Source organism: Stenella coeruleoalba (assembly GCF_951394435.1).
Source record: "Stenella coeruleoalba genome assembly, chromosome: 5".
Taxonomy (NCBI): domain Eukaryota; kingdom Metazoa; phylum Chordata; class Mammalia; order Artiodactyla; family Delphinidae; genus Stenella; species Stenella coeruleoalba.
In genome coordinates this window covers 40,700,626-40,725,602 of record NC_137150.1, presented here as the reverse complement: position 1 = coordinate 40,725,602, position 24,977 = coordinate 40,700,626, and the positions used below count along the sequence as shown (strand labels likewise).

Here is a 24,977-nt window from a genome sequence, read left to right as displayed (position 1 = left end):
TGCCCAATGAGTTTCTTTGTTGTTGTTATCATTATAAACTTGCAGATTTTAACATTTTTGATATGTTTCAATCCATTGCAGTCTTTATTCTTTCTAATGCTCCAATGGTTCCATCTTTGGCCATTTGACTCCTGTGTTCTTTTGAGATGATTTCAATAGCTTGCTTGCATTTCTGACAAGATGTTCCAGGTGTCTTATATTGATACATTTCCTGTCCCAGACTTGAAATCCACCATTTTTCCAAGAAGGCCTTGTTGCTTTTGGAGGGGAATGTTATTTAAAGACCATGATCCAGGTTCTAGGTGTGCTCATTGCTCCTGGTTTGATCATTACTTCTAGATAAAATGTATTTATTTTTTAAATAAAAAATAAAATGTATTTTATTAAGATAAAATGTATTTGTTTTTGACAGATAAAAATATATCATGAGTGTATACTGAGGTTTCAAGTTCAGAATTCAAGATTATGGAATTTTACTCTTGATTGTTTTATTTGCAGTTCTTTTCTTTTACAAGAAAATTTTTGTTCTTAAAGACATTAATATATCCTAGAATATATCCTAAAATATAGTTAAAAATAACAATCTCAATATTATTCTAATAATATATTATTGAATACTATTTTACATTTTTTGTTTTTTTAATATAAACAAATCCATATATCTTCATTTCCTTCCCTTTATAAGATAAAAGGTATAATACTATGCACACTGTTTTGCATCTTGCCTTTTTTTGTTTTACAATATATCGTGGAGGTTGCTCCATAGATCTTACTCAGTCCTTTTTATAGCTGTATATTATTCTATTTTGTGAATGTAGTTTATTCAACCTATCCCTTGTTGATAGATATTTGGGCTGTTTCCAGTCTTTTGCTGTTACCAATAGTGCTGTATGTAGTAATAGCCTGTGTATATGTTATTTCATAGTTTTGCTTGTTTATTTTGGTATAGAATTCTAGAAGTAAGATTGCTGGGTCAAGGATTAGATGTGTATATAATTCTGCTATCTCTTGTCATGGCAATAATAGTTTGGTGGGGATAGGAGTTGGGGAACAGGTAATAAAAATATAATATGCCTTGTAGGTATATTTGAAGAAGTACTTAGAAGAAGTTTGACTTTATCTTCCTCTTTTTCCTTCCATACCCTTTTATTCTTCATTAATACTATAATTGTCATGTTAATTTAGAAAGATGATAACATTTTGAGGGGAATTTAAAGAAACGCTAACTTCTAAGTAAAATTAGTCTCTTTTTCTCTAATTTTCACCTCTTACTATAATGTATTACCCATCTGGTAATACATAAAAACTTCAAAAAACTTTAAAAAATAAAAACTTTATCAGTTAACAAACTTTTATAATAATTTTGACTATCATAGGCAAGTCGCCATTTGTTAGTTGGTGCTTAGGTTTTTTATATATTATCCCTGTGTTTTTATGCATGGAAATACTTTCCACCCCTCTGCACACCTTGGCTTCTTCACTATGTAGTTGGTTTCTTTACTGACACCTCCTACTCCACTTTTGATTTTTAAAGTTATTATATCTCTTTCCTTAGAACTTAAATTTTAAAGTAAAATCTAACCCTAAAAACCCTAAAATTTAAAAAATATATTTCATAAATTATTGATCTCTTACTGTTTTGGGCAGAAATCATACAGTCTCTTTCCAGCTCCTATGTGCCATACTCCTTTGACTATATATCTCACTGTTACAGCAGTTTTCACCTTGTTGCTCCACTGCCACATCATACAGATTGGCTTTCATGTTAGAAATCTCTATACATAGATCCTTTTCTACTTATTTCTAAGTTTTCTGTGTCTGTAGTTTTGTTGGATGATTTTATACCCAAATCTTATGCCTGGTTCCTATTGAATTCTTCTTCTTTTTATGATTAGATAATCAAGAATGCATAGAAATTTTTGTGTTTGCTAACCTATCTAATTAAAATTTGATGTATTTTAATGTTGTTTGTTGGTATTTCATTTTCCCTTGTTTAGGTTCGTAACGTTCTTAATGATGCAGTGGATTTACTGGAATTCCGTGATAGAGTCATTAAAGCCTCTTTGAACTATGCACACTTAGTTGTTTCAACGTCTCTTCAGTGTTATGTGTTCTCGTAAGCATCTTGCGTTTCTTTAAAATCCAGAGTTTTGTCTGTGAGGAGGAATTTATTTTCAAGCTTTCATATCAACATGGTTTGGTTTAAACTTAACTTTCTCAAAACCTTGCCTATCTTGAACTTACTACCAACCAAGAAGTGATAAAAAGTAAGCTATGAGTAAGGAAAGTAGATCTAATAAAGTTTGTGCATCAACGGTTAATAATCACTTTTATAATACAGAATACCTTCTCTGAGATAATGTTTACTCTTACTTTACTCATAGCTCTAAGGACTTCAGTGTAATTTGATTTCAAAGCCCAGAGAAGATTAGGAGCATCTGATAAATGATGGGAAAAGGAACCACCTAACCACTGGCAGCGGGGACAGCTAGCAGCCTGACAGCAGGCTGAAAGATGTTCAGTAAGGACACAAGGAGGTGTTCAGGCTTAATATCATGGTCCAGGGTAATCATAAATGTTCCTATTGATAATCCAGAGTTGTCCAGAAATGATGAAAGAAAATATGTTCAGTATACTTTGTATTAAAAAGCAGGAAATGACTCAATACCTCCAAGAAACCTGCACCTAAAACTTTAAAAACTTACTTGGTATTTTTATGTAACTCAGTGTGTGCTGACAAATATTGAACTGGCTTTCTGGAAACAAACCAACCAACCAAACAACCTGATTTGCAGTGTTAGCTCATTTCTCTTATATAAATACTTCTACCATGGCCAATTTCAAGCTACCAATATGATGTCACAGAATTAAGAAGAGATGCACAGTGGCAAACCATTATATAGAATTGCCACCATATAGATAACAATAGGTGTAAATAATCTCAAGTGCATAGATAATAGTAAAATGTAATAAAATAAACTGGAAGTGATCAGTTTGAGTATTATCTTTGTTTTGAATATAATTTGCTTAATTATGTTTATATATTTTAATTTTAAATAATGGCTTTATCTAACAGTTGGCTTGCAAAATTCCTGAAAATATAACAATCGGTACAAACTAGCTCTAGTTTGCCACCAGTTGACTTCTCAACTATCCAGAAAACTCAAGGAACCACTATGACACTTTCAAGAGTTGTGAATAAAGATTTTTTTTTTACATTTTGTGCTTTTATTTATAACATTATGTGGTTATAGTTTAATCATTGAATAGAAAATTGAGGGTAGAGTATGTATGTGTCTTATTCACCACTGTATACCCAGTACATGTAGTAAGTACTTAAATAAATAAATATTTTGGGATGAATAAATGAATTGAAAAACATAAAGTATACTGTTGTCTTGGTAAGCTAAAGCTCAGTAATACACAACACAAAGGTATCCTAAAATTTAATTAACAGTATCAGTTGCTACAAGTATATATTACAAATTGTCACTCACTTATGTGGAAATCTGCTACTAATCAGAATCTGCAACTTAGAATAACAGCCAAGCCTGGAGTAATGAAATGGGAGAAGCAAAGGAGAAAGGGGATAAAGAAATAAGCAGCTCAATTTTACATGAAATTTTTTTTCTTACGTGAAAGAGAAGGGACGCTTTGGGTAAAGTCAAGAAAGCTACCAAGTTAAACCACTGAGGTATAGGAAAGGGACTATAGAATATGAGGAATCTCACAATCACTTAGTGCACATGGGTTTTGAATAATTTTCATGGGGTTGAGGAAAACAGAGAAGATTTCCTCAGTTTAGGGTTTGGTTGAAGAAAGGTAGGGCTCTTAACTTAACTGCCCTAAACGAGGGATTTATTCTACTAATTTTAATGGCAAGGACATAATGTTTGAATCTGTAGGATTGGTATCATTATGTGTTACTTGTATTAGGTTGCTTTTTAAAATATTTACCAAAAGTTTAGAAGCTGTTATTTAATTTTTTTGTCACTGTACCTTTCTCATACCAGGTAGTATGTGTCAAAATATTAAATTGCTTTTTTTCTTTTCTGATTTAACGTTACCTCCCTTCTCTTGTTGTCAAGACATTTATGAAGGTACAAAATATTTATTAAGGTGAAATACCAGGGAGCAGTAGTGGGAATGAAGTAATGCTGAGACCCATCATACTGAAATATAGTTCATTAAATTAAAAATACCTAGTATTTTAGATAATAACAACTATTATTTACTGAACTCTATTATACTATCTTTTATGTTCATGATCTAATTTACTCTGTGTGTTGGATATTATTATTATTATTCCCATTTTACAAAATGAAGAAACTAAAGGACGCAGAGGTAATTAAGTAACTTACCCTAGGTGAAATTACTTAACTTCTTTACTAAAGGAAGAGCTGGGATTTGAATTCAAGTTCCTAATAACTGTTGCCCCTTTTTTAGTAATAAAAATATAATTTTAAAAACAAACATGCAAGCCATATACTAGTTTATATGAAAAGAAGTTCCAGACAAAGAAAATCATATATGAGCATTCTATGTTAAATTTTCATTTGATTTTCAAATAGTTGTATAGAAAATTCTCTTGTTCTGATTTAGGGAGTTTATATTTCCATGTCATATATATATATGTATATATATCAGTTGTCATAAATCTCAGATATTTTGTAAGGGGACATTAAAAAAACCTCATACTCACTATTTGTATCAGCTCTCTTGACAAAGAATGAATGTTAATTCTGATGACTGCATAAATGAGCATGCTGTGATATTTTTTCTAAAGTACAAAAGTGCATAGCTTTATCGTACCTGTGAACCTGAGACTTACTAATTATTAGTAGTGATTTACTCACTGTTTGGCTTTATGCATGCATTTACTTATTGAAATGGGTATCAGGCTCTGCATTAGCCAAGATTAATTTCCCCCAATTTACTGCAACCTTCCCCTTCCCCCCATCTCGTGGATCAATATGAGATTTAATCTGATTTAAAGAATTGGTTCTAAGAAAGTAATTGAGAGAAATTCAGAATATATAGGAGTAATAAAACATTTTAAACTATGAAACACCTTTGATTATTTGGGGATGGGTTTTTCAGTTTGTGAATGTTCTCTCCACCCATCCTTATCTTTGAATCGTATTACATCATAAAAATCATAGGAGTTATTTTTTCATTCATTCATCTGTTTATTCAATAGGCATAGTCATAGTTTACATTAATACAGTATTTTACAGTTTACAGAATGTTTCACAGAAATCTTCATTCAGCTCAACATTTACATTGGGAGACCTGTAGGAAAAATTGTTCATCATGTTATTGTTAGTATAGTGTTTGTTTGTTCAGTATCTGCTATGCAGTAGGCAGTTAGCTAGATGCTTTAGGTAAGTCATCATTATCTCCATTTTAAAAATAAGAAAACTGTTCTTTAGGTCAAGCTTATTAAGATCATATGGCCGACAGGTGGTGAAACCAGATTTCTAATCCTGATTTGTCTAGCCAAAACCCCATCCTCTTTTCACTATACTATGCTGCTACTATTTTTCAAAAGAGAAACATTAGATGACATGCCCAATCACAGAGCTAATAAATGACAGAACTTGAACTTATGATTCCTCAATTTGCATATTGTGGCTCCTAGAATAAACATTTATTGAGTACTTACTATGTGCCAGGTGCTAGGGACACAGAGTCAGCTTTCTAGTCAGGGATACAGACATGTTAAGTGAGTAATTTCAGAACAATGCACCAAGTGCTGTAATAGAAATGTATACAGAGTTACTGTGAAACTAAAGATACTTCATTTAAAATGAGTACCCATCTACTTATTAAAAAGTATTTGGTATTTCAAGTGTTAATAAATATCCATTTTATTTGTCTTTCAGTACGAAGAACTGGAATACACCACTTATATTTGATCTCAAAGAAGGAACTGTTAGTTTAATTTTGCAAGCAGAAAGGTAATTTGTTTATCATGTTTCACTATTTAATTTGGGGTTAAAATATTTTAAACTGCAGTAGAGCACTCTTTAAAGCATGCCATTTACAGAATGGTACATTTGTCACTTGGAATCAATCTGTTTCTTTATTTTAAAAGAAAAAAAAAGTAAGAGAATAAGCTCTTAGATCAGTGGTTCTGAAACTTTTTGGTCTCAGAATTTCTTTACATTCTTTTTTTTTTGCGGTACGCGGTCCTCTAACTGTTGTGGCCTCTCCCGTTGCGGAGTACAGGCTCTGGACGTGCAGGCTCAGCGGCCATGCCTCACAGGCCTAGCCGCTCCGCGGCATGTGGGATCCTCCCGGACCGGGGCACGAACCCGTGTCCCCTGCATCGGCAGGCGGACTCTCAACCACTGCGCCACCAGCGAAGCCCTGTTTTTGTTTTTAAATACTGGTTGAAACTCATTAATTTTATGAGCTACTACTAGGCTGTGATCTGAAGTTTGAAAAATAATATTCTCGACCAAGACTTTGTGTATACAGGACTAAAACTCTGGGTCAATTAACTGGAGTAAAGTAGGAGTAGCTATTACTCAGGAACCCACACTTTTCCATGAAAGTTATCAGTTTGTCAAGTACAGTGATACCCTACTGAATCAGAGATCAGAGTTAGATAACTACAACTCAATAAAACCAGGAATAAAGTATGAAAATATAATCAGCAATTACCTAAGATAGCTACCCATGAAATCTTTTCACTAAAACAACTTACTTTATTCCTCATCCCTTTACTCACCACCTAGGCAGCTCTTAATAGTGTTATTATCAGGTTTTCTAGCCCATAGTCTTTTTTTAAAAAATAAATAAATTTATTTATTTATTTATGGCTGTGTTGGGTCTTCGTTGCTGCACGTGGGCTTTCTCTAGTTGCGGCGAGCAGGGGCTACTGTTCGTTGTGGTTCGCAGGCTTCTCATTGTGGTGGCTTCTCTTGTTGTGGAGCACAGGCTCTAGGTGCACAGGCTTCAGTAGTTGTGGCTCGCGGGCTTAGTTGTTCCGCGGCATGTGGGATCTTTGTGGACCAGGGCTCGAACCCGGGTCCCATGCATAGGCAGGCGATTCTTAACCACTGAGCCACCAGGGAAGCCCCCCAGAGTCTTTTATAAATAGCAAACCAGGAGAGGAATACTGGTGAGTTGTTAGAGGCTGGCACAGCGACGGGAAGAAAAGTGACCGCCTGGCAAGGGAGCATGAGAAAACTAAAAGCGGAGAACTGCGTAGCTGAATAGCATAATTATTCTGATGCACCATCAGATTCTCGTGAGTATCAAAGCTATCAGTTACATAGTTACTGAAGAGTATGATCATCATATTGATGACCTTGAGTGATCAAAAAAATAATTGTGTCAAATTTTCTATTAGCTGTTTAATGAAGTTGAACCAGTGATTTATTTATTTATTTCTGAAATTCTTTTTACTTGAAACAGTTCCAAACCAATTTATTTCTTTATATATTATATATAAATGTATGTTGAATATGCTCTTACTTAGTAAAGGCATATGTTAATGGCATAACTGATTAAGTAATTAAAGAATATTTTACTTACTGCCCATTGCTGGTCTTATTTGTACATTTAGAAATGTTTGCCCCTTGAAACAGTGTTTACTCACAAGGAAGTTAAAGCTTTAGTATCTTGTTTAGAAGAGAAAATGCTTTTAGTACTGAGACAAAGAAAGAATATATACTAATATGATGTATCACTTGTCAACATTAGCAAATACTGTTTTCATACACTAATGTGTAAGGGCCAAACCCTTCAATTAAATAAGCTACACACCAATACTCAAGTATTAATTTAATTCAAGTGTACATATTTGGTATTCATTATATATTAACTTTGTTTGTTTTGATGTTTATTTTCTATTTGTTTCTATAGCAAAAAAGAACAATTAGCAATTCTTGAATCAAGAAATAGTTCTGGGGAATCCCCTGGAGGTCCAGTGGTTAGGACTCTGTGCTTTCACCACCGAGGGCCCTGTTCAATCCCTGGTTGGGGAACTAAGATCCCACAAGCCACCTGGCGTGGCCAAAAAAAAAAGTTCCGAATCAAGGATATTAAAGTCTTGAACATAAGATTTTAAAAAGTAATAATGTGGGGGCTTCCCTGGTGGCGCAGTGGTTGAGGGTTCGCCTGCCAATGCAGGGGACACGGGTTCGTGCCCTGGTCCAGGAGGATCCCATATGCCGCAGAGCGGCTGGGCCCGCGAGCCATGGCCGCTGAGCCTGCGCGTCCGGAGCCTGTGCTCCGTAGCGGGAGAGGCCACAACAGTGAGAGGCCCTCATACCATGAAAAAAAATAAATAAATAAAAATAAAGTGGAAACTTTCTTTAAAAAAAAAGTAATAATGTGTTCAGCATTGAGGAAACAGGCTCTCCAATATAGCAGTAGTATGAGTGTAAATCAGTACAACCTTTCAAGGGGCAGTTTAACAATATATGTTAAATTTTTAAAAGTATATGCCCTTTGATCGAATTATTGCATTTTTAGAAGTTATATTGTACTAAGGAAGTAAGTAATGTAAACATACAGAGATGTGTATATACTTTAGACATTCTTTAAAGCAATGAATAATTTGAAATAAAATAAGTGTCCATCAGGAATGAGTTAAGTAAAGTTAAGATGTGTCCATACTTTGCCATAAGTTATCTCTATGGAAGTAGGAAGATTGCAGGAGATCTTTTGCTTTCTCTGTATTGTTTGAATTATTTTTTGCAATGTTCATAAATTTTGAAAGAAAAAAAATAGCAGCCATAAAATATTTACATTTTGACTTAATAAAAAATAAACTATACAGGACCCTATGCCTTGAATAGAGCGGTCAACACAGCAAATGAACCAAAGTCCCTGATACAAAAAATGTGTTTTTAGATATGAACACATTTACTGATGGTTACCATATCGTTTTAAAGTCAAAACATCTTATTTTAATAAATGCTGGCTCTGATGTTAATTTTTGAGTAATTTTCACTGTTTAGGACTTTAACAAGTATTTAATCTAATTTAGTACTGTAATTTAATTTTAATGATCCTTACCATAATCTTTTTTTTTTTTTTTTTTTTGGTGGTACGCGGGCCTCTTACTGTTGTGGCCTCTCCCGTTGCGGAGCACAGGCTCCGGACACGCAGGCTTAGCGGCCATGGCTCACGGGCCTAGCCGCTCCGCGGCATGAGGGATCCTCCCGGACCGGGGCACAAACCCGTGTCCCCTGCATCGGCAGGCGGACTCTCAACCACTGCACCACCAGGGAACCCCTTTACCATAATCTTTAACTGTGAAATATGTACTAATACTGTTTCATGAAACAAATAGCATCTGACATTAAAAAAATCACTGAATTGTGAATTACACGATTTTTTTATTGCCATTGTATAGAGATGCTTCTTTAGGGAAGGAAATGAATTACAATTATAATATTAATGGGTCTTTTCATTTTTCCTTCTCCTACCTGCATGAAAAAACAGAAACCTAGAAAACAAACCAAACAACCAATGTTGACTTTTCAGGTTGTTTTATATTTCATTCTTTATATATTTATGTTTTACTATTGTTTTAATTGTAAGATTTAGATTTTTCCAAAGCATAAACTATTTTCTAATATAAAAATGAAATTATAGTAAACTCCTATTTGAAAATATATTTTTATTCTTTATTTTTTAGACATTTTCTTCTTGTAGATGGTGGTGGTATCTATTTATATTCTTATGACGGGCGCTTCCTTTCCTCTCCAAAATTTCCTGGAATGAGAACAGATATTCTAAATGCACAGACGGTCTCTCTGAGTAATGATACCATAGCAATAAAAGACAAAGCTGATGAAAAAAGTAAGTGCATTTTTATAATTTGCCATGAAATTTGTTAACACTGTAAAATTTTCATCAATTAACTTTCATTTTCTCATCTATTATTATGTTAACTTTATATGAAAGAATTATGAGCTTCCTAATTTTTCCTAAGTATGAATCAATTAAAGAACTAAAGTTGTCATATTATTCCCAACTGATGGAACAAATAGATACTGTCACAGCATCAAAGCTTAGTTGTAAGGAATAAATCTTATATATTCAGTAGCTGTTGGTATAGAGTTTGAATTCAAGACTGTGTGTCCTAAAAATGTATGTTAATTTTTAAGTTTATTGACCTTTTAAATTTTTTTCTTTATTTAGTAACATAGTAAATATTGTGCTTCATTGTACTATTTATTTTGCTTATATATTCATATTTTTATGTTTACATATTTTTAAACTAATGAAGTAGAAGAAAGTTATGAATAATTTTAAATTTTCATATAAAAATCTAGGCCACATTAGTGTTTATAAATAAATATGAATGTGTCAGGTGTTTTGGAATTCCATAGGAGAGCGAAACCATTTTTTTAAGGCAATGCTGTATCAGAACATGTATCCAACAAATAGTATTGAGTGCTAACTGTATGCCAAGTACTTTTCTAGAAGTTGAGGATACAATAGTGCATAAGATCACAAATCAAACAAATATAGTCAGCCACTGATACATGCTGTGAAGAAAATTAATGCAGGGTGAGGGAATGGAGAATTCTAGAGGTGGGGGAGGGGAATGACCATAGGACAAGCAGGTGCAAATGGGAATTGTTGGCACATAAAAGGAACTGCCAGGGGCTTCCCTGGTGGTGCAGTGGTTAAGAATCCGCCTGCCAATGCAGGGGACACAGTTTCGAGCCCTGGTCCGGGAAGATCCCACATGCCGTGGAGCAACTAAGCCCATGCGCCACAAATACTGAGCCTGCATGCCACAACTACTGAAGCCTACGTGCCTAGAGCCTGTGCTCCACAACAAGAAAAGCCACTGCAATGAGAAGCCTGCACACCGCAGTGAAGAGTAGCCCCCACTCGCTGCAACTAGAGAAAGGCCTGCATGCTGCCACGAAGACCCAATGCAGCCAAAAATAAATAAATAAATAAAATAAATTAAAAAAAAAAAAAAAAGGAACTGCTGGAGGGCCATGGGACTTAGGTCAACACGAGCAAAGCAGAGAGTGGTAGGAGAAGACAGAGAGATAGATAAGTAGGAACCAGATCATGTAAAGACTTGGCCATGGTAAAAATGTTGGCATGAGAGAGTGGAGGCAAGCATATTACCCTAGGGTTTTTCCTGGATGAACGAGATGAAAGATGGGGAACGAGGAAGTTTAGAGGAGGTCCACAAACCCAGAGAGTTCTGTTTTGGTCATGGTAAGTTTAAATGCTTCTTAGACATCCAAGCAGGGTTGGAGAGGAAACAACAGGATAAAGTCCAGGGCTCAGGAGAGAGTTGGGGACGAGATATAAATGTGGGAGTCATTGGTGTGTAGATGGTGCCATGATACTACATGAAATTACCTAGGAAGTGAGTATAGACAGAGAATAGGACCAGTGACTGAGCACATCAATATTTAGAGATGGGTAAAAGGAGGAGGAGCCAATGAGGTAAGAGTGAGAGTGAGATATCCCTAAAGCCTAGTGGAAAGATAGTAAATAATTGTTATTCTCTGTTAATAAATATTGCTGAACAAACATTGTTCATTACTGTGACATGTTACAAAAAAAAAGTCTGACCTGATTATTAATTTTGTGAGGTCATGCCATGGAAGACCTAATTCAGGAGCTAGAAAACTGTCCCACTTTTTAATTTTCAGTACTTTCAGATAGCATCACCTCTCATACTGGTAGGAAATATAATTCTCCTAAGTAGAGCTATTCTGTCTCTTTATGCCTTAGGCTTTCTCTGAGAGAGGACATTTGGTAATTGTTTTGTTTTTAAATGACTTCCTTTCTGGCTAAATGAGAGGAAAGAGAACGAAATGAAATACAGTAGTATCTAGATAGTGGACAGATTCAAGATGGCTGTGTAATCGTTAATAATAATAATTTGGAAGTCAGATTTTTGTCTTCAGTAAACTTAAATTTGAAAATCCCAGTGATCACTATGAACTTTCTATACTTTTCTTATTCAACACCACATATTTTATTTTTATTTACTTATTTATTTAAAAAAATATTTATTTATCTATTTATTTATTTATTTGGGTTGCACCAGGTCTTAGCTGTGACAGGCGGGCTCCTTAGTTGCAGCTCCAGGGCTCCTTAGTTGTGGGTCGCCGGCTCCTTAGTTGCGGCATGTGAACTCTTAGTTGTGGCATGTATGTGGGATCTAGTTTCCTGACCAGGGATCAAACCCGGGCCCCCTGCATTGGGAGCTTGGAGTCTTATCCACTGTGCCAGCAGGGAAGTCCCAACACCACATATTTTAGATAGAAACTATAATAAAGTATGTATGTTTCCAACTGAATATACCTTATTCTGAATTTTTCTACAGTTAATTCACATCTGAAACATATTTCATTATTATTTAATTGTTATTTAATCCTTTCATAATTCATAGAATTTTAGAACCAGAAAGAATTATGAACGCCTTTGGTGAAACAGAGAAAGGGACAGAGACAGTTTTTGTTCCTGGCTTCTTCAATACAATATCTACTGTAATTTTTACAACTTGGCCTACTCAGAACATCTAACATGGGGTTGGAAACAGAGAACTTTGAATTATCATTTTTTAGATAATGATTGATGTCATGAAAATAATCCAGGAAAGTATATAGCATGAAAATGTGACCTAAAACAAAACCTAGGAAAAAGGATCACCAAATGAGGAGGAACTAGCAAAAGAGAATTAGGGATGGTCCAAAATAGGAGAGAATCAAGAGAAAACAGTGTTTTTTGTAGCCCACATAAGAGTTTCAAGAAAGAGGATGATCAGGAGTATCCAGTGCTGCTGGGAGGTCAAGACTAGAAGTGGATTCTTGAAGACTGAAAATAGACTCTTTGATTCGGCAACATAGGGGTCATTGGTGATCCATGCAAGAGCCTTTGCATCGTGTAGTGAGGCTGAACATCAAGTTGTAATAGGCTACATGATTGAACTCAATTTCCAGCTCCCCTCCCATTTCAGGGCACTGAAAGTCCAAACTCTATAATCACGTGCTTGGTCTTTCAGGTGACCAGCCCCTATCCTGAAGCTATCTAGGGAATCACCAAGAGTCTCTCGGTTAGCATAACAAAGACACTCCTATCACTCAGAAAATTCCAAGGGTTGACGAAGACCTGTGTCAGGAACCCAAGACAAAGACCACACAAATCAGTTATTACACGTTAGTGTACCGACCACAGGGAATTGAAGAGTACATAACACGTTGCATGGTTGTATAGTATGCACTCAACATGTTCTTCCTTTGTAAAATGATTGTCTGGGTTGTTATGTTGGTCTAAATCAGAGTTATGAAAATTACAAACTACATCCAGATTTGGACTTGCCACTGTTGATCCTGTGGTGTGGTGATGCCATACCATTAATAACAATTCTAATTAGGGAATGTATGTTTTAGGAAGACGTATTCAGCTCCACTAAGACATATGACCTCATTACTAAGTAGGAATTTGAGGCTGCTGCTCTTCTGTGCTGATAGGTATGCTGTGGTCCGAAGAGCTAAATAATTTCTCACTAGGATTATGATAACTCCATAGAAATTTACTAATAAAAATTCTAATGTAATACATCAACTAATACTTTACTTTTTTTCAAGTAATCTTCCTCTTTGAGGCATCAACTGGAAAACCACTGGGAGATGGGAAGCTTCTTTCTCATAAGGTAATGGATATTAGCTATTTTTAATGTAAATAGCCATTTTTTTTTAAATTAATGTTTTCATTTTAAGGAGGAAAACATGGAAATTAGTTTTATATTTAAAACCAGTGTGTGTTCTCTATAGAGTATTTTGCCTAAAATATCATAAAGACTAAACACGCGTAAATTCTGTAATAGAAAGCTATATTTGCAAATTAACTGAATAAAAGAATCTGACTTATATGTTTTTTGTTCAGGCTCTTAACTGCTTTTCAATAAAATGTTCTATCTTGATTAAACTTTTAGCACCTATAGAATCAGTAAATAAAAATGTGTTTATACTTCAAAACAGCTTGTAGTTTTCCCATTAACCTGTTCTTTTTTTAAAAAAATAAATCTATTTATTTATGTATTTTTATTTGTGGCTGCATTGGATCTTCCTTGCTGAGCATGGGCTGTCTCTAGTTGCAGTGAGCGGGGGCTATTCTTCATTTTGGTGCATGGGCTTCTCATTGCGGTGGCTTCTCTTGTTGTGGAACACGGGCTCTAGGCACGTGGGCTTCAGTAGTTGTGGCTCGTGGGCTCTAGAGCGCAGGCTCAGTAGTTGTGGCACATGGGTTTGGTTGCTCTGCGGCATGTGGGATCTTTCTGGACCAGGGCTCGAACCTGTGTCCCCTGCATTGGCAGGCGGATTCTTAACCACTGCGCCACCACCAAGGAAGTCCCCATTGACCTGTTCTTAGCCAACATTTTCTTTAGATTTTAAGACTGTAGTTAAACTCGAAAAAAAAATCTATAGAAATACAAAAAGACCCTGAATTGTGAACTGTTTATTGGTTTCTGATTTTTAGCCTTAAAATAAACAAATGAGCACATTTTATTGAGTTATCCTTCTAATAAATGATGTATTAGGGTTTAAAGATGCTTTTAACTTTATTGTTCAGTGCTACCAGTGAAGTGTTACCCTATCTTTTATTTTCTTCTTTTTGTAATTATTAGTTTTAAAGTTAAATAACAAATATATTCAATGGTTCAGAAACAGAAAAGCATAAACAAGCATAAAGTGAAAAAGTATGCCTGCTATACCTGTCAATACAGTTCCTTTCCACCAAAATAAGTAACTATCACTATTAATCTCCTTATATCCTTCCAGAAATTTTTAATGCATACACAGACAAAACTGATATATGTTCTTTTCTCCTTCTTTTACAAAAATATAACATATATATCTGCACTTTGCTTTTCTCACACAACACTGTTTCTGGAGATATTTTCATATCAATACATAAAGTGCTTTCCCAGTCCTTTTTCTTCCCACCATATAGTATAACATTTTATGGATGTATCAGAATTTGTTTAACTTGTGCCCAAGTGATGGACGCAAATGGAAATGTGCTTACAGAATTTCAAAATATACATTATTTTATAGTGCTTTAACAGGCATCTTTCCCTTGTAAATTAAAAAAAAAGTAACTATACTTTAGCTTTTGAATTATTAGTATATTAGCAGTTAAATTATTTAACAGGGACATTTTATCATTATGAGTAGGTAAGTGATATTTAATTGATCTTTAAATAAACAAATGTTCTTATAATTAAACAATTAAAACAATCTAATGTCAAGCACTAAAACTAACCCAGAATTTTCTTTTTTTTTTTTTAATTTTAGAATGAAATTTTGGAAATTGCTCTAGATCAAAAGGGACTTACCAATGATAGAAAAATTGCTTTCATTGATAAAAATAGAGATCTCTGTATCACTTCAGTGAAACGATTTGGGAAGGAAGAACAAATTATCAAACTTGGTAAAATAATTGTAATACATTTAAATTTTTGATGACTTTCAGTTGTCTTAGATCTACTCTGTCGTATATTATACTAAATAGCTTACTTGCTTGAATGAATCTATGAATAATGCTTTGGTCTCATAACATTTCTTACGAAATGTTACTTCATAAGTATGTTCTTATGAAATGCTACTTAATTCCATTTTAACAGCAAGTCTTTAGCTGCTACAGCTAACTTGGCATTGAAAGAAAGACATGCAGATTAAAAATACAATGGTTCTGGGTAAAATATTCAAATTTATTTCCATAAATTTTTGTGTGAATTTTTGTACGTTTTCACCATTATATGATCAGAAAATAGTCATACCTACAAGCAGTTAGTTAGGGTCTTGTACATCTGCTGATTTTAAAGGCGTATTTTTAATACTTACGGAATGGAACTAATAGTACATTAACATTCTTTTTAAAATAAGGAACAATGGTGCATACTCTGGCGTGGAGTGATACATGCAACATCCTCTGTGGCCTTCAAGATACTCGATTTACAGTGTGGTATTACCCCAATACGGTTTATGTGGACAGAGACATTTTGCCTAAAACATTATATGAAAGGGATGCAAGGTAACATTTTACTGCATAGGATTGTTTATTGTTGTAAATAAAACTAACAGAGTGTTGTGTTTCTGCCTCTAATTTAAGTCCTGCAAGATGTTTTTCACTTTACTTAGTCAACCAAATAAAACTGTTCAGCTAGGGCTTCCCTGGTGGCGCAGTGGTTGAGAGTCCGACTGCCGATGCAGGGGACACGGGTTCGTGCCCCGGTGCGGGAAGATCTCACATGCCACGGAGTGGCTGGGCCCGTGAACTATGGCCGCTGATCCTGTGCGTCCGGAGCCTGTGCTCCGCAATGAGAGAGGCCACAACAGTGAGAGGCCCGCGTAAGGCAAAAAAAAAAAAAGAAACAAAACAAACAAACAAAAAAACTGTTCAGCTAAAACTAGTTTAATGAGATTTAAGTGATGGAATCAAGTTGAGAGGGTCAGATAATACTATTTTATTTATTTATTCCTTAAATGAATATAATTTTTCCTTATATGGATATAATTTTCAGGTTTACTGTTGTTTAATGGTAACTCAGGTCGTTTTTTCAGTGTGGTTTAGTTACTTTAATATAGGCACTCTTAAGATTTTTCTGTGATATATAACTTTGTGACAACCTTTACTCTTTCCCAGATTATCATTGACCTTGAGACTTTCAGGAATGTATGTCTTTCTAGAATTGAATTCTTAAATTAATATTAAATATAGAAAAATGTATACTGAAAAGCTTTTAAAATTTTTTATATTCTTCAGAAAATCAAATGCATTTATATTCCTAAATTCTCTAAGAAATAGCAAGGAGGTCTGTCACTCTTGACAAACTAGGTATACAAAGGCTTCTCAACTCCAAATCTTAGCTTAATTTTCAAATCTATTTTGAGTTCATTTTTAATATTCAAGCTCACAACATTAGCAAAACCAGAGAGGTATTCTATAAAAAATTTTTTAACTAATGAAGAGAAGTTAGTCTCTTTAAAGTTCACCTCTTGTTATTATGAGAAAATAATCCTGGAATCAGCTTAATTTTTAATGTTTATACTTTTAAAAGCTGAAGCTAAGTGCTTTAATCATTTGTGTGATTTACCTTAAGACTTAGAAAAAATCACTTCAAATGCTTTTAGGCATAGTTCTCAAAAATGTAATAATTTTTTGCCATGTTAAAATGTTTGTATATTTTGCTAGTTAGATTCAAATATTTGTTTAATATACATACATTCTCCCTGGAGTTTACTTTTTTGGGAGTGCATTTTGGAGGTTGGAGATTTCATATGTATGTCAGGGGTCAACTCCCCAAATTTAATATATATGAAAAATTTTGCTTAGAATATAAATTGCACTTTTCCTTTTTTCAACAGTGAATTTAGTAAAAATCCCCATATCGTGAGTTTTGTTGGAAATCAGGTAACTATAAGAAGAGCTGATGGCTCACTGATTCACATCAGCATATCACCATATCCTGCTATTCTCCACGAATACGTAAGCAGTTCAAAATGGGAAGATGCTGTAAGACTTTGTCGTTTTGTTAAGGTACTGTACATTTCAGATCCATAGTTGTGTATATATTGTATATTAGTTTATATAATATCTTTGTGCAAAATGAGAAATAGTAAGAGCTAAGGGTGGGAAAAATTGCAAATGGGATCACATCTTTTTTTTAATAAGTGAAGACATGGGTGATACAGAGAGAGAGGTGTTGTGTGATTTATTCTCTGAAGAAGCTATACTTTAAGTGAGTAGTTTCTTCTTACTGGTACATATAAAAACCTCTTATGGAACTTTTTTTAAAAGTCAGATTCCCAAGTTCTACCCCCCACAGAGATTCTAATTTATTAGATCCAGTGAGCCTGGGCATATTTTTAAGTTCCTCAGATTATTTGTACAGCTAAGGTTAAGAACCACTCATTACTTTAGATCAACATTTCCCAACCTGGTTGAATCAAGTATTTTCCAAGCATATTTGACCGCAGAACTGTTTTGTTTTACATTGGTTAATTCCCTTAGACTACACTTTTTATGAAGACTTTTAGATGCTTTTCCTTACAATGGGTTGTTGGTGGCAATCTGCTATAATAGCGTTGTCTGAGAAACTCACTGTTTCTCTGGTTCCCTGTAGTTGCATTCTTTGACATCTCATCAAAAAGACTGGAGGGCTTATAACCTTGAATTATGGTAAAAGTATATTGTAAGTTCAAAATAAACCTTTGATAATTAGAAATGAACATTTTCAAAAAACTTTATTCAAAACTTTCTCTATGTGTTATTAAAATATTTTAACAAAGTAGCCACAATGAAATTTCCACATCATTAACCTATTAAATTATTGGTTTTTCAGTGCCATGCTCAGTGATTTTTTTATTTTTCATTAAAATATAACTTTATTCTATTTTAATTCACTGTTTATTTTAAGGCAGTTCAGCCCTGTAGTTGAAATAATTGTTCTCATTTTTCACTTTAGGAGCAAACCATGTGGGCTTGCCTAGCTGCTATGGCAGTCGCTAATCGAGATATGACTACTGCAGAAATAGCCTACGCAGCAATTGGTGAAGTAAATAATGTTTACTTACGTGTATGTGTTTGTGTGTTTTTCTGACCGTAATTTGTTACTATTCACTTCAAATATTTTCCTTTTTTTTAGATTGATAAGGTTCAATACATCAATTCTATAAAAAATCTTCCATCTAAAGAATCAAAAATGGCCCACATATTAATGTTTAGTGGGAACATACAGGAAGCTGAAATGGTACTTCTTCAGGCTGGCCTTGTTTATCAAGCAATTCAGATCAATATTAATCTCTACAACTGGGAAAGGTAATAAAAATGTTTTTCATCAATTCCAAAACCTGATTGATCTTAGTGTATTCTTCTACCGACCACTTAGTAAATTACATCTTCCACTGTACTTGTTTCCTAGTAGCATATAAGAATTTATTCACATTTATATTTGTGAGTAGTTTGCCATTAAAGATTTTTGCCTTCTCTGAATCATGATTGATTAGAAATTGTCTGTGAAGAAGAAAAGAGAGTCTAGGATGTCTCCAGAATTTCTGATTTCAGTAACTGGATAGATGGTGGTAAGAATATTAGCAGATTTGGAAGAGATGTTAGATTTGAAATATTTGTGAAGAGATAAGTGATAATAGTTGATTATTGGACCTGGAGCTCAAGAAAGATTTGAACTAGAGATGTCAATTTAGGAGTCATCAGCAAATGAATGGAAGCTAGAAGAATGGATGCAGTTGCCTGGGGAATGTGAGGAGTGAGAAGACATAAACTATTTTTATGGGATGGGTGAAAAAAAAGAGAAATCCGCGGAAAGATTGGGGTAAAGCAGTCAGACAGGCAGAGAGAGGAGCCAAGGAAGATTTGTGAAGCTAAGGAAGAGATACCAAAGCATTTGTAACGAGGAGTGGTCAGTAACCTTCCCCGCTGCCTTAGGCTTTGGGACAGGTTGCTTTCTGAGGCTGAGTGGCAGGCTGCTCTTCTCTATGACATATTAGGTTTCTCTACTCATTCTCTCAGGTATGTCTCTCTCAGTGAACAAGGTTGTAGTGCTTATATGCACCTGAAGTTACTGTGTTACAAAGCTGGCATGTTGACTTTTCCAGGTTTGAAATGTCTTTCATCATCTTCGTCTCTCTCTGTGCTCAAAAATAACCCATAAATCTTTCAATTACTGGCCCCTTACTTATAATCCCCTCAGATTAGAATTTTTATAGTCCTATCTCTATCTTCCCCTTGAATAGAAGTAACAAAATGGCTAAAAAAGTAACAAAAGGTAGTTAATTTTGTTATGGACATACTATAGTCTCTTTATTTAATTTATACATTAATTATCTACACTCTTCATACAATTCAGCCACCCTGTTTCTATCCTTTATTTTCACAAATTTGTTGTCATTGTTTGGCTATACAAAGGATCATGAAAGATGTTTTAGGTTCTACAAATATGAATAGACCATTGTTCTTATCCTCAATTTATTCATAATTCACAAATATTAAAGTAAACTATTTTGGAAAGAGACAGTATGAATAATTTTTTAAAAGCCTGTATTAAAGAACTAACAGAAAATTGTATATACCATTACTAAGCCATGAGTTCCATGAGAAATAGGGAAGAATGGTGTTCACAGCATATTTTCAACTGATACTTTTGAGAAAATGTTTATGTTGATAATGTTAGGCATTACTATTTATATAGCACTCTGAACACCATATAGTATAACAGATATTTTAAAAGTCATCCTTATATTAAAAAGCTTGCAACCTACTTAGGAATTCCATTTTATTGTCATTAATAATAGTGAGGCTTCTATTTATTGAGTGCTTATCATGTGCCAAGAATTGTGTTAAACACTTTCCTTATATCATCTTATTTGGTCATCACAACATTATACAAATGAGGAAGTTGAGGGTTACTCATAAGCAGCTGGCTGATCTAGGATTTGAACCTAAGTCTTCCAGTATCAAAGAGGACCTGAATTTTCTGCTATTACCGCAATAAAATATATACTGCTGATACTACTACTTACATTGTTTTATAGGATTGATGTTTACCTCTTTTGTTATTTATCTGTGTAAATTTTATGTCACCTTTCACCTTTCAGATTATACACTTCTAGAAGGACAGAAACATTTTATCATTTTATATTATCTACATACATAGTAGGTACTTAATATTCATGCTCTTAATCTTTATGCAGTACTCTTAATCATTTTGCCTTGCACTTCCTCTACAAACATTGGGTGTAGATATATACAGTATATAAATATCAGAGCAGGTCTGTGAAGCATTTGCCTCTGATGGCTTCTATTGATGGCCTATAATACAGCCCTTTGAACATTTCTCATACCTCCTTGACCTAAGTGAAAATTACCTCTTTCCAGAGGACACTCCTTCCCTACCAGTCCTCTCAGATGGAGTCAGTTTATTCTCTCTGACTCCACATTCCTTAGGTCTGGGTGTGAGTGCAGTTGGTGTCCTTTTTGCCTCCCCCATCTTTACTTCTCTTGTAAAATCTCTGATCCTTTGAGACTTAGGTCATGTGACTATACTTATTCTCTGCTGCTAACTTCACATCTTCCCTACTATCCCTACATCCTGCTATCTGTGCCGCCTCTTCCTCTCCTCCAGTTTTCAGCAAATGACTCTGCCTTAAGATATTAGATCTCAGGGAGAGGGAAAACAAGAGGGACAAAGAGATATAATGGGGAGAGAGAACAAATGCTGGGTGCTCCTCCGTTCCTCCTATCTACCTGGCATCTCCTTATCTTATGCTTTGTGTTTTTCATCTAAACTATAAACCAATGGGTTGGTCAAATGCTGGTAGACCTTTATGCCTGCCTGGTAAGTCAATAAACGTCAAGGAGCGTTGTTCAAGGCTCCTGATTACTATTTACACACTTAAGACTCCCAAATATGCATCTCTCTTCTAGCCCTCTGTCCTGCCCATGTTTGCTTCCAGAACCCAGTTATCCACCTGCCGATTCAGCATTTCCATTGGCTGTCTCATATGTTTGAGTTCAAATTTATATTTATTCCCTCATAAACCTGTTTCTCTTCCAGAGTAATCTATCTTATCTTTTCAGTCTACCCAAAGCTGGAAATTTAGGAGTTACTTTTGACATTTTCCTTACCCTCTTTCCCCCATACTCCAATTACCAACCATTTTCCCTCTCAAATACCTCTGGCACTCATCCACTTTACTACCAGCACCCTTATCTAAGCTGATCCAAGTTTTTCTTTTTTCTTTTCTTTTTTCTTTTTTTGGCCACACCGTGCGAGCTTCTTAGTTCCCCGACCAGGGCTTGAATCCACACCCCATGCAGTGAAAGTGTGGAGTTTTAACCACTGGACCGCCAGGGAATTCCCTGATCCAAGTTTTTCTTAATAAAACATCATCATTGGTCTCTCTGCACCTACCTTGTCCTTTTCCTATCCATTCTTCATAGTGATCTTTTCACAGTGGAAATCATCATGTCACTCGTGACCCCTGACTCACTTAAATGAAACCCATAGTTTCCCATCACTTTTAGCATAAATATCAAAGACTGGATAAGAATGACTTCAGATAATCAGCAGAAGTAATTATAACTGCTAAGAAACTCTTAAAAATCTTATGTATTGTCTTCATTTCCAAATTCTGCAGATATTTCTGAAACCAGTTGGAATATTTCTTCCTAATGCATATTCATTCATTCAGCAGATATTTATTGAATGTCTGCCATACCAGACATATTTAGATATAACATGGAGATCTGCTTAAAACAACAACAGCAGTCTTTTGGTGAAATGTCTGGTCATTTTTTTTTAAAAGTATTTATTTATGTTTTAATTTGTTTGTTTGCTCCGGCTCCTTAGTTGCAGTACGTGGGCTCCTTAGTTGCAGCATGCTAACTCTTAGTTTTGTGACATGCATGTGGGATCTAGTTCCCAGACCAGGGATCGAACCTGGACCCCGTGCATTGGGAGCGCAGAGTCTTAACCACCGAGCCACCAGGGAAGTCCCACGTCTGGTCATTTTTAATGACTTGTTCAAAAGGGCTGCTGAATGGTACAAAGACAAATGTAGTGGTTAAGAATGGGGGCTTTGAAATAAGACCTGGGTTTGATTTCTGGTTCTGCACTTACTAGTCCTGTGATCTTGGACAGATTAGTGAGGCTCTGTAAGCCTCTGTTTCCTTGTGTTTAAAATGGTGATAATAATAAACACTACATGTTTGTTGTCAGGATTAAGTAAAATAGCATGTGAAAATCTCTTAGCATACTGCCTGATACATAGTAAGCCTTCAATAAATGGTAGCTACTATTCATTCTTTAATTATTTATTGAACGTCTCTAGTGTGCCAGGTTTTAGGCATGGGGGGATAGAGCAATGAACAAAACTGACAAAGTTCTGTGATGACAATTTTGATTCTAAATGATATAGCTAACATAAAAAAATAGAAGTAAGAGGGATAAATACTTGGATCCAATATAGGACTCAGCTTATACCAACATAATCCAAAGAATGGCTTGCTTAGAGAGTAGAATAATCCCCATCTGCGAAGATATTCAAACATAGGACGATGATAAAATTATGTGACTGATTAATTAATAATAGACTTCTTGCATGCCTATCTATGTAGATGGTGTTCTTTTAAAAATGATCTTATTTTTTCTCCACATGTATTACCCTCTTCTGGGAGTGAGTAAATAATTGTTCTCATAAACTAAGACTTCCAGAACTGGTTTATGTTATCGAATAGTGTTTCGAGTTTTTAAAAAATTTTTTTGAGTGTTGTGTATATTCCAGGAAAGTCTGGCAGGCCTTTAATTTGTCTGTGTCTTTCATCAGGAGGGTAAGCCCACATTTGGTATCTGTGTAGAACCGAAGCTGTACTGGATGGTAAATTTTTGTGTTGGGGTGAGTGGGGAGGGCGGGGTGGTGACTAAGCTGTCTAACAATTTGGATTTGTTGAGTTTTAGTTACCTTTGTGTATCCAGTTCATGAGGTCCAGCAGGAGTGGGATATACAGGTGTGAAGTTGAGGGGAGGTCCTAGACATTGGGGGAAAGACACTGAGGGAATTATCAGCCTTTGGAGTAGCTGCGGCCATGAGTGTGGCTCAAGAACTTAAAGAAGGAAAAAGAAAAGAGGGCAGGGCTTCCCTGGTGGCGCAGTGGTTGAGAGTCCGCCTGCCGATGCAGGGGACACGGGTTCGTGCCCCAGTTCGGGAAGATCCCACATGCCGCGGAGCGGCTGGGCCTGTGAGCCGTGGCCGCTGAGCCTGCGCGTCCGGAGCCTGTGCTCCGCAACGGGAGAGGCCACAACAGTGAGAGGCCCGCGTACCGCAAAAAAAAAAAAAAAAAAAGAAAGAAAAAATAAAAAAAAGAAATGAGGGCAGCAGGCAGATTTCCCCTGAAATTCAACACTTAATGATCTGGTTGAAGAGGAGGATTCAGCGAAAGAGATCAGGAGGGACCAAAAAAGATGGAATTTAAAAACTATTTATTATGGAAAATTTCAAATGTATACAAAAGTAAAGAGAATAGTATAATAAATCTCCATGTACCCATCACTCAGCTTCAACAGTTGTTTGTGAATAATCTCTACTCCTCCTCTATCCCTCCCCACAATTATTAAAAGCAAATCCCAGTCATATCATTTTATCTATGAATATCTCAGTATGTATCTTAAAGATTTTTTTAATCCAGCCACAGTATCATGATCACACTTTTAAAGTTAACAATACTTCTATTCAGTGTGCTTATTTCTCTGATTATCTCATAAATGTTTTGTTTTATGGTTTGTTTGATTCAGGATTCATAAAATATTCATACATTTTGATTGGTTGATACATTCTTAGGTTTCTTTTCATCTATAGGTTCTCCTATTTCTTTTTTGTGTTTTCTTGCTATTTTCCCAACTTGGCCTGTAGAATTCTGGAAGGATAGAATTTAAGTATTGGATGATAAATATATTAGATTGCTTTTAGGATCCCTGAATTTCTATATTTGTTTAAATTCTTTAGAAGGGAACAGATTTTACTTTGTTAATATGGGTTATTCTATTTGAGAAGCATAGTCTTGCTGCTTTGTGCTTCCGTCATTTATATTTGAACTTGAAAATTGCCTGCAACCTAATAAGATGCAGCCCTTGAGGAGTAGTAGATATGCAAGTTATCTCTTTGACATTCACTTTGGACATTTGGTGGTAGTCTGTTTTCAAACACTGAAGTTAAGAGAGGTAGAAACTAGAAGCTCCAGGTATGCATATTGATCCTTTATGTAAGTATTAATAAAAATAGTTTTTCTACTTATACCAGTTATATAAAGTGATTCTGCTTCATTCAAGTTATGCAAAAAAATTATATTTTGAAGTTATAACATCTTTTAATGTAACTTCCTTCTGTTCAAAATCAGAGAGGATACATGGAGTTTTTCCAGCCCCATAATCTAATGTTACATTTGTTTGG

At 35.0% G+C, this 24,977-nt stretch overlaps 1 protein-coding gene across 4 annotated transcripts in view; it reads left to right on the top strand.

Annotated features, from left to right (window-relative positions):
- Positions 1–24,977, top strand: part of IFT80 (intraflagellar transport 80) — a 106,067-nt gene that overhangs the window by 71,195 nt on the left and 9,895 nt on the right. For 3 of the 4 annotated variants that reach the window (XM_079921678.1, XM_079921681.1, XM_079921679.1), the window contains 9 exons: positions 1,998–2,116; positions 5,886–5,960; positions 9,659–9,822; positions 13,596–13,660; positions 15,306–15,441; positions 15,897–16,044; positions 17,379–17,550; positions 18,479–18,568; positions 18,659–18,831. In XM_079921678.1, the coding sequence (XP_079777804.1) occupies positions 1,998–2,116; positions 5,886–5,960; positions 9,659–9,822; positions 13,596–13,660; positions 15,306–15,441; positions 15,897–16,044; positions 17,379–17,550; positions 18,479–18,568; positions 18,659–18,831 (1,142 nt within the window). Of the gene's footprint in view, positions 1–1,997; positions 2,117–5,885; positions 5,961–9,658; positions 9,823–13,595; positions 13,661–15,305; positions 15,442–15,896; positions 16,045–17,378; positions 17,551–18,478; positions 18,569–18,658; positions 18,832–24,977 lie in introns of those variants that run through there. The other variant, XM_079921680.1, reaches the window with a different exon arrangement.